At 35.2% G+C, this 10,985-nt stretch overlaps 1 protein-coding gene and 1 pseudogene across 1 annotated transcript; one reads left to right on the top strand and one right to left on the bottom strand.

The window, feature by feature from the left end:
- LOC109831048 lies at positions 1,197-4,719 on the bottom strand (annotated as a pseudogene).
- LOC109831047 lies at positions 9,802-10,482 on the top strand. Its single transcript, XM_020398386.1, has one exon. It carries the CDS (start codon positions 9,802-9,804, stop codon positions 10,480-10,482), a length of 681 nt encoding a protein of 226 aa, XP_020253975.1.

Genomic DNA, 10,985 nt, shown 5'->3' with positions numbered 1-10,985 from the left:
TTTGATCTGCTGCATGGACAATACTCTCTTCTTCTGAGTCCGTAAGAGGTTTAAGATGATCGTCATCCGTATTTATAGAGGGGCTAATCATATTGGATGACTTTTCCTTGCCTCTCTTCTTCTTCCTTGATGCACTTGTCCACTGCTAGTCTTTAATTAAGTCAGTTGGACCAACATGATTTCTCCTTTTGGAGTAGTGAGGGGTGCCAAACCTTTATCCTTCTGACCATGCGAGCCAGCATTCTTCATGTGTATTTCTTCCTTAGGGATAGGGATAACACTGTCTGCTGCTGCTACAGGAGGAAACTCTCTGAACTGGACTGATATCAAATTAGTGGACACGGTCTTCTGTTTTGGTTTCAGCTTGAGTATATTATCATCAACCAGGAGTTGCAGAATATCTTTGAAGATATAACATCTCCTCGTTGGATGTCCTAGCATTCTATGATAATGACAGTAGTTAGGATGTCCACATGTTCCTCCTTGAAAAAGTACTGCTTGGGCACCCTTTGTTGATTTGATGTTTTTCCCTGCTTTGCAAGTGGTGCTCGAGTGTTGGTATCGGCGGCTAGCGTCTCCTTTCCCTTGGATCTAGGAGCATTGCCTTGGTTGTTATACGCTTGCAGGTTTGACTTGTTAGCTTCTTCAGCTCTGACTTAGATAATGATCTCTTCTGCCTGCTCTCGTTGTGAGACCATCTGCTTTTAGGAGCGATATTCTGCTACTCCTATTTGATCCAAGAGATGGGTCTGCAAGTTGTGCCTGCAAGTTTTCACCAAAGTAGATTGTGTCATACCTGATGAGCATCGTAGGGCCATACTTCGGAACCCCTCCACAAAGGTCTTTATGGATTTTCCCTTCCTCTAGTTAGTTGCGAGAAGTGTGGGGAAAGAGACTTCTGAATCATCCTCAAAGAACCTGGCTAAAAAAAGCCTTTCTAGATCTACCTATTTCTGAATAGACCCAGTAGGAAATTTTATGAACAATTCAAAGGAAACTCCCTTAAGGGTGCCGATGAACAGGAGAGTCAATATGGCATCGTTCACTATCACATCTCCAGTCTATGACTTGAAGTAATAGATGTATTGATTTGACGATCCTGTGCTATCAAAAGCTTGTAGAGTCGAGGCCTTGAATTTTGGAGGATAGGGAGTTGTGTCCCATTCTGCAGGATAAGGCCGCACTACTCCGTCATTTTAGGGCTTGCTCCTATTGGCAATTGCATTGAGACGAGCTTCCAATTCCTCCAACTTGATCGACTGAGGATTATGCTCATTTTCACCCTCCTTCTCTTCTTCAGATGTGAACTTTATGATGTGAGCTTCGTGGTCCGAATTCTCATTCATTTTATCTTTCTCTTTTGACGATTTTGTCTTTCGGGAGGATTCAGCTTTTTGAACCTTTTCTATGACAAGCAGAGTCATCAGATCTTGTAGTTAATTGAGAGTCTATTGCTGAGCCTGGAGCATGGCCTGATGTTTATCATTCTTTTTGTTGATAATTTTCTCACGAAATCCTTTTTGCGATGAATATATTCTTTTCTCGTTGTTACTCTTTAGCCTCAATATTTTTCCTCACCTAATCTCATACATTTTTCATCACTAAACTACAGTTTCCTCGCCAATGATACGTGAATAATATTTAATTTATATATAATAAAAGTTATAAAAAACTATTTTCGTCGTTGTAAGTATCTTTCAGCGAGTAAACTGTTCCTCACCAAAGGTAAATCTTTAACGAGGAAATTGATTTTATTCATTATATGTATCTTTTTATCATGGAAATAGTTCCTTAGTAAAGGGACTCAAAGACAAGGAAATTTAAATTTGTCGTTGTAGGTTGTACCCCATATTCTTCGCCAAAGAAATTCAATTACGAGGAAATTTATATTTATCGATATAGGTTATATGGTCTATAGCGAGGAAAATTACTTTTTCTGTTATAGGTTGTATCACTATAGCGAGGAAATATGTTTTTGTCGACGTAAGCAGTATACCCTGTAACGAGGAAATATTATTTTGACGACGTAAGCAGTATACTTATAATGAGGAAATTTTATTTCATCAATAATAATGCTATTACGAGAAAAACGCTCAAAATATAAATAATTGTCATCAATTGTCACCACAGTATATCAAAATAATTAAAATAAATAAAGCAAACAAGTTTCTACCATAAGTAACAATGCTAGTCTAAAGCAATAAAAAATGCAACACGATTAAAGAAATATTTCTCCAAGCTTTAGTTCACTAAGAATACTAAGCTGATGGATGTTGCCTGGAAAAATTAGCCATAAACTCCTCAAACTTTTTGGCTTGCTCCTCCAATCTTTCGATTACCTTATTTTGCGCATCGATCTTTTGTTGTTTTCCTACAAGTTGTTGGGTCTCTTGAAACTGTTCTTACAACTCTTTATTCATTTCAAACATTTCACTCATCGAAAAAACGAAAGAACCTTAATAGTGGTGGTCTAGGGCCAAAACCACAGCCTTTAATGTAGCTTGATTTGACTTTGAGAACTTTTGCACAAATTTCCTTATCTGTCATTGTTCGAGTTCCATCAGGTTGAGTGGTATTTGCTCGCATCATTATCATTTGATCCTATAAGTAAAAACAATATTCAGTTCAATCATATGCAACTTCTCAATTACAACCTCATCAATATAATATTCTTTAGAACAATAATATCAATTTAACCTATATTCTTAAAATATTATAAAAGCATGCATCATTGACACGTTACTTACCCAATTTTTCTTTTCTCCCAAGTCCTATCCTTTTTTTGTGCTTCTATACTCTGTTTCAAAATGATCAATTGCACATTGCATCTCTTCAGTTTGTGCTGCCTATTGCATTCAAACTTTTTTTTTCAACATATATATATGTACACAATTAAGTTACAAATTTATAAGCAAAACTAAAAAGTGTCTTATAATTTGCTCTTTGTGTGACATAAATGATTTTGACCCAGCTTTGTGGTGATATGTCAACTTTGACCTATTAAGAACATTCTTCTTTGAGCGAATCTAAAATTATTAAGACATACAGTTATAAAGAAGTAAATGAAAAAAGAAAAAATATAATACGTGGAGAAAAATAAAAAAAAGATATTGTACCTTAAACTTTTCACTAGAAAAATGAGTGCAAAGAAACTCCCATTCTTCCTTGAGCCAACAAAACAATACAAGGTATTATACTTCTGTGATAGGTGTCAAGCACACATAAATCTAGACAAAATATGCAAGTATTATACTTATGTATTCGTATTTTAATTATATGCTGACGTGTGCGAATTTTCTTTCTTATCAGCTACACCCATCCTGTTTCATCCTTCCAATGACTCCGGTGATTGTTTAATTTCAGGTTGGGCTGTCTATGTATGTATTATAATAGAAACATATTTTGCGTTCAAAACTCATACAAGCATTTGAACTAGTAAAGCTACTGATACTTGTAACTCTTGATCATCCCAATACTTCTTATTAGATATTGATAAGCATGAGTTAAGAATACAAAGCCTCAATATGTCAAAAGGTAAGAAGTGTTTACCTCTTGATTGAGCTTTCTCCAATGCCTTGCCATATCTACCACAGACTTGGAGCACATTGGACATGTGTATGAGTGTATCTACTGCAAAAGAAAGAAAAACAAGAAAAACATTAATAACATATACAATTTCCCTTCTTAAACACCAAAATCAAATTGGATTGGGGTCAAATTAGTAGGTACTACAGTTTAGTAGGGGGATGCAGCTTATTGATGATGATTCAACATTCACGCCAGACATTCAGAGTGCATTGTGTGCCCACATTTCAAAACACTTGTCACTTTTAACGAGTCAAAAAGATACTATAACATAGAATCTAACATAATGATGTTTCAAATTTCAAATGTAGAATGCGAAAGAATATCAAGAAAATGTACCTCAACACATATGGGCTAATTCTGTTTCATTGAGTTCTCCACACATGTATGCTTACCGCGTAGAGAATTTGAGTAGCAAGAACCTATAGATAATTTCGAATGGACAAAGATATGTAGATTAACAGAAAGTTACAACTAAAGAAGATGTATCCATAAAATGTAGATAACAAAGTGCCATGAATTTCATCTATTCCATACCACATGCTTGAGTACAATCAGATAGAACAATGAGCTCAACAAAAAGACAAAAAAAGCATGTATATACAACGTCAACAAAAAGGAAAACAAGATGTCAGCACTAAATGTAGATAACTGTTGATTGTTCTAATAGAAGTCTGGTTCGTCATTAATAGAAAACAATTATCAAGAAAAGCAAACAAATTCAAACATTTATCAAGAAAAGCAAACAAATCCAAATATTTATCAAGAGAGAGGCACATACCACACATTTCGCAATGGAAGAAATTATCATGCCTTCCAACTTGACAAATACCGCAATCATCACAGTGAAACTGCCCTTTCTCAGTGTCGTCGTAAATTTGTAGATTTCACAGAAATACTCCCTCATGTTTACACCACACTTTGTACAAACTTTGGTAACCTAAAATCACCCTAACTCTTGCAATAATTCCCAGAAGGAAAAAGAATTTCAAATAAACAAAAATAATTCAGAAATTTTACCCATTGTTCAGTATCGCAGACCAAACAAATCACCTAAAAAATCACAAAAAATAAAAAAAACTTGAGAACAAATAATCACACATCAAGCCCAAATTTAAAAGAAGAAAGATACATATATACCTTCCAAATCAATTATACTTGAAATCTTGCCGCTGGCGGTTGAAGATCGTAGCACGTTTGGTTTAATCTATCTTCCAAATCAATTATATTTGAGAATCAATTATATTTGAAATCTTGCCACTGGCGGTTGAAATCTTGCCTCAGATCTGACGGTTGAAGACGTAGCCGTAGACGAAGGAGGAGCTCGCCGGGAACCTGAAGGTGAAGATGGAGTCGATGATCGAGGATCGGTGGTGGGCCTGGTGCATTGAATCAGGGAACGAGGAGAAGGCGATGAGGAGCTGCTGGTCGGCGGTGAAGGAGTACGGTGGGAAGAAGAACTCGACGGTCTGGCCTTGCTCGAGATTGAAGCGGATGATGCAGAACCCTAGGACCCAGCGGCGGAGCCCGACGAGATCGAAGCAGATGAAGACGACGTGGAGGCGGCGGCGGGAGCGAAGGAGGAGGAAGAAGATGGCTGAGGGATTTGAGAGATTGGGGTTTGAGAAGAGGGATTTCAGATGAGGGATTTGAGGGGATGGGGATAAGGGGCGCGGGGATTTTAGATTTTGGGGTAAGTTTTAGGGGGGAAGCAGAGAACGGATTTTAGATTTTGGGGGAAATTTTGGGGGGAAGCGGAAGAGCACAGAAGAAGAAATGTTTTATTTTAAAAAAGAAAAATAATTAAATCACCTAAATGAGTTAAACCATTTGGGCTAAACATCCCAAACGGTTAAACCTCTTTGGAGGTTACGTTTGGGATCTCCTAACAACCCAAACTGTTTCAACCATTTGGGTTTTATTATCCCAAACGGGTTTAATCGTTTAGGATATTTTTACTTGTCCAACCGGTTCTAATAACTATTTGGACTGTCCTATTTTGTATTAGTGCTATGCCAAATAGAATAAGAGATTTCATTGCACGTTTGGTTTATATGCCAAATAGAATAAGAGATTTCATTGCACGTTTGGTTTAATCTATTTTCAGAAGTCAATATTATATATTAACATAATCTAATTTCAGAAGTCTGCACGTTTGGTTTAATCTATTTTCAGAAGTCAATATTATATATTAACATAATCTAATTTCAGAAGTCTAAAATAAATGTATATTCAAAACTCGCAAATTGTTTAAATCTTATCAGATTTGTGAGTAAACCTTTATCATTGGGATCCCTTTGAACCTGAATAAATATTAATTGGTTGTTAATCTTCATGTGAATTGTGCAAAAAACTACAAAAAGGAACCATCAACCAGACAAACCAAATCCTTATTTCTATCCATACTGGAGCTTTACCTCGTGCTGGACATTTATTGATTCTTTTAACGAGGAAAGGGTTCCATGTAAAACAAAAAAAAAAATTAGTGAGGAAACCTTCAATTTGTCGTCAATGAATTTGGCGGGTGTTGCATATTTTTCCGCCAAATTAATATTGAGGGAACTATAATTTTCTTGTTAATAGGTTCTTTTTTACGACAAAACGGTTCCTCGTAAAACAAAAACTTTTAGCAAGGAAGCCTTAAATTTATTGCTATTGAAATTGGCGGGTTTTGCACATTTTTCCACCAAACTAATAATAAGGAAACTATTATTTCCTCGCTAATTGTTTTTTTCAACGAGGAAACAGTTCCTTGTAAAACAAAAATTTAGCGAGGAAACCTTTAATTTATCGTCAATGAATTTGACGGGTGTTGCAAATTTTTTCACCAAATTAATAGTGAGGGAACTATAATTTCCTCGCTAATAGGTTCTTTTTAACGAGAAAACAGTTCCTCGTAAAAACAAAAACTTTTAGCGAGGAAGCCTTAAATTTGTCACCATAGAAATTAGCGGGTTTTTTCCCCCGCCAAACTAATAATGAGGAAACTATTATCTCCTCGCTAATTAATTCTTTTAATGAGGAAACGGTTCCTCGCAGATTATAGATCTTCAGTGAGGAAATCATACTTTATCGCTATTATATTTGGCGGGTTTTCCTCTATTTTCCACCAAAAGAACAGCGATGAAATGATTATTTCCTCGTTAAATGTGCATTTCACGATGAAAAAGTTCATCACCAAAATCTCATATTTCCTCGCCAATAAAATAACTAGTTAGGAGACCAAATCATGATCATCTTTAGTGAGGAACTAAAATTTTCATCGTAGAAGGTGGTCTACTGTAAGGAAAATATATTCCTCGTAGAAGACCTACTGATATTTACCGAGAAAACAATTTTTTCATCGTCGAAAGTGTTATTTGTTGAGGAAAATAATTTTCTCGCAAAAAAATTGGTCGCTAAAAGACCTGTCTGTTGTAGTGATACCAAATATTATAAATAATGAAATTGTGCATAGAATAATTAGCTCACACTACAACAAATAAAAACACTTCCTGCACTCTTACAGACTAAAACATGTAAGATTGTTGATTCTTGATTTTTGACCGAACATAATACTTAACTTTTAGACAATAAATAAGGTTAAAATGCAAAAACACGTACTAAAGCATCACCAGATACAGGATGAGTGTCAAATTGAGTGTTGTTTCTTAATTATTGAAGAAATACAGGAAATTAACTAGCCTTCTACCATTCTTGATTATCTGAAATTGCAAATTTATGACCCGATGAACGATATTTATTCCATAGTTTAACATTTTTAGCATGTACAACACACAAGAATGAGGAATTTCAGATCTCAACATCCAGGCGCCGAAGCAATTTCAGAAGACAATAACGAAGAAGACAGTGACGAAGCAGTTTCAGATCTCAAGTTTTGAAGTTTGCCACAATTTCTGCGACGACGAAGCTAACGAATAAGGCGAAAGACGAAGACGGCGAACAAGAAGACAGTGACGAAGAAGATTGTAGGAGATTTCTGATGGGAGGAGAGAGACAAGGAGGTAACCCTAGCGTCACCAAAAAAATCAACAAGAGAAACCAAAGAGCACTTATCAGACACGGCTAGGGTTTTTTTCAATTTCTCTTAGTTGGAGAAGGAAATCGGAGAGAGGAAAAAATCTGAGGTGGAGAAGTTTTTACCCTCTGCTTCTCCCCTTCAACCCTAACGGACCAAACCTACGAAAAAAAAGCGGCGGAAAAAAAATATCTAATGTGGCATTGATGTCAGGCCCAGAAATGGGTTTCTTTGGGCCTTTTAAGCAAACCAAACATACCATATAATTGATACCAGAGAGCACTTGTCAGACGCGGGCACGGTTTTCCTTAATTTTTCTCGGTTGGAAAAGGAAATCGGAGAGAGGAAAAAATCTAAGGTGGAGAAGTTTTCACCACCGTTTCTCCCCTTCAACCCTAACGAACCAAACCCACGAAAAGAAAGCGACGGAAGAAAAAAATCCGATGTGGCTTTGATGTTAGGCCCACAAATAGGTTTCATTGGGCCCAGAAATAAGGTCATTTTCCTTTGTTCACATCTTTACCAATCTTTCCTCCAGTAGAAGTAAAACGCAAAAATAGAATTGTAAGCCCGTATATTATCAATAAATTCTAGATTGTTCAAAAGATGGCTTAAATACTGTGGTGGCTTTTAAGCAATGGTAATTCGACTGTACCTCCCTGCAAGATATTAAGAATTCAATATGTTTATCATTTTTGTGCTTATCATTTCTTTTTTCATACCACGTAACAACACGATAATGAGGACGTGTACGATCTGGTTCCCCAAAAGGGCCAAAACCTAGTATTTCCTCAAAACTTGCACATATTTAAGAGTTAAAAACAAAGTTAGAATGCTTACAAAGAATTTCCTTAAGATTGTACAAATATTTCAATGCATATATACAAACAACTGATTTAAAAGTGTAAATTTTAATTCTCTTTGTATATAATATGTTGGATTTGCAAGGCACAGTTTTTTTTTTTTTTTTTGTAGTTTTTCAAAAAATATCATAATTGGTGTAAGTTTTATATATGCCCAAACCAACCACAACCCAAACCAAATAAAACACAGTGCAAGCAAAATGCCAAAAAAAAGTAACCATAAAAATAAGTATTAATTTATTAATAATTAATTAAGTAAGAACTATATAGTTTAGTTGTTCATGGTTAAATTTTCTTTGAAATATATTAAATTAGAATCAGCGGTATACATAAATAGACCCCAAAACCAACCCCAAGCACAACCCAAGCAAACCAAAATGCAAACCGTAGCCATAGTCATAATTAACGAAGATTAAACCTATCCATAAAATAAAGATTTAATTTATTAATCCATAGAGAACTATTTAGTTAACTCGTTGGGGGTTAAATTTTATGTGGAATACATTAAATTAGAATTAGAGGAACACATAAATAAACCCCAACCTAAACTCGACCCAACCAAAGTGCAACCTTAGCCGTAACCATAAGTATAACGAAAAGTATATGTAACCACAAAAATAACTACTAATTTATTAAACTTTAGTCCATTAAGAACCGTGTACTTTAATAGTACTAGTTTTTTTTTTTAACCAAGTCAGACTGGCAACCTCTTATTGACTCGCTTCATAGAAAATTGTCAACTTGGAAGAAAAATTCACTCTCTTATGGCGGTAGACTGGTTCTTTTGAACTCAGTTCTTACATCTATCCCTCTTTATTATATGTCCTTTTATAAGTTACCAAAATGGCTTATTAAGAAAATTGACAAAATCAGAAGGAGCCTTTTATGGTCAGGCAAGGCAGATGCGACCTCCTTCAAATGTTTAGTTAAATGGAAGAAGGTTTGCTTAAGTAAAAAAGAGGGAGGTCTGGGTGTGAAGGATATTTCCCTGTTTAATTCTTCACTTTTATCTAAATGGTTATGGAAGTGTCTAGATTCTAATTCCTCCTCAGGCAAGTTTCTTCATAATCTCTATGTTCAAGATCATATATCTCTACGTTCCAGCGTATCTCATTCATCCTTTTGGAAAGCTGTTTTATCTCATAAAGATTCTTTTTTGCATAACATAAGATGGCATTTAGGAACTGGAGAAAGAATAAGATTCTGGGAAGATAAGTGGCTTGATTCCAACAGTCTAGCAAATCTATTTCCACAGTCATACAAGTTCTTTCTTCTAATGCTTCCGTCAAAAGTCAAGGTTTTTTCAACCATCAAATCTGGAATTGGCATTTATTGATGAGAAGAAGTATCCTCCCTTGTGAGAAATCTGAGAAAACCGATCTTTTGAATCTTATTAAAGATTCACATCCTTCAAATAACTTTGATCATGCAGAATGGTCTCTAACTACAAATAAACAGTTCTCTATCAACTCTCTTTATAATTTTCTTAATGAGAGAGGTGTCCCTAGTCCTATATACAAAGTTATCTGGAATCCCCTTGTTCTATCAAAAGTTCGTATTTTCCTTTGGTTACTTTCTAAGAACAAACTGCACACAAAGGAGGTTCTTTTTTCCAAAGGATGGCAAGGTGACACTACATGTTCCTTCTGCGAATTAGAACTGGAATCTATAGAGCACTTGTTCTTCTCATGTCCAGTTACGAAAGTAGTATGGCAGCATTTCATAAACTACAATCTTCCTTTCACTTGGCCGGCAAAATGGGCTGACCTATTGCTTACCTTAGAATCAGTTCTTGGGTGGAAAGGTCATATGCGGCGCAGTATATTTGCATCTGTTTGCTGGAGTCTATGGAGATCAAGACATAATTCTATTTTTGATCAAAAACAGTTTTCTATCAAGTCCATTATTAACTATGCAATATCGTCATTACATGATTGGACATGTTATGGAAATGGAGCAGCAACATGCAAGGTTAAAGCAAAGTTGGAAGAAAAGCCGATTCAAATGAGCACATAGATGGGATTGTGAATGTCTCTTTTGGTTTTTAACAGTATATAAATCACTTTTGTAATCTTAGTTTTTGTTTTTTATTGGGCTATAAAAAGTTTAGTTTCTTATTACTATATATATGGCTGGCTTTGGTTCTCTCTTATATCCATGTCAACGGTGAATGACGGCAAGGCCCTCTCTTCACCTTCATGGATGTTTGATAGAAGAAAGTCATATATCACTAGTATTGAGAAACTATCTTTTCTATCTTCCAATACTTGGATACAGTTCGTATCCTTTTTTTGTATCTATACTTTTGATTAATACAAATGACAGGGTATATCCCTTGTTTTCTCTCAAAAAAAATAGTACTAGTTTTTTTGTACGTGTATTGCACGTGGTTAAATATTATAATTATTTACTTTTAGTTTATTTTCTTACTAAAATTTATTTTTTGATTTCAATTTGATAGGTTTTACTCACTTAGCCTCTAAAATTTAATAATGTGATTATTTATCTTCTTTAATATT

The sequence above is a fragment of the Asparagus officinalis genome, chromosome 2, assembly GCF_001876935.1.
Source record: "Asparagus officinalis chromosome 2, Aspof.V1, whole genome shotgun sequence".
Lineage (NCBI taxonomy): Eukaryota > Viridiplantae > Streptophyta > Magnoliopsida > Asparagales > Asparagaceae > Asparagus > Asparagus officinalis.
This window is presented reverse-complemented; position numbering and strand designations above follow the sequence as displayed.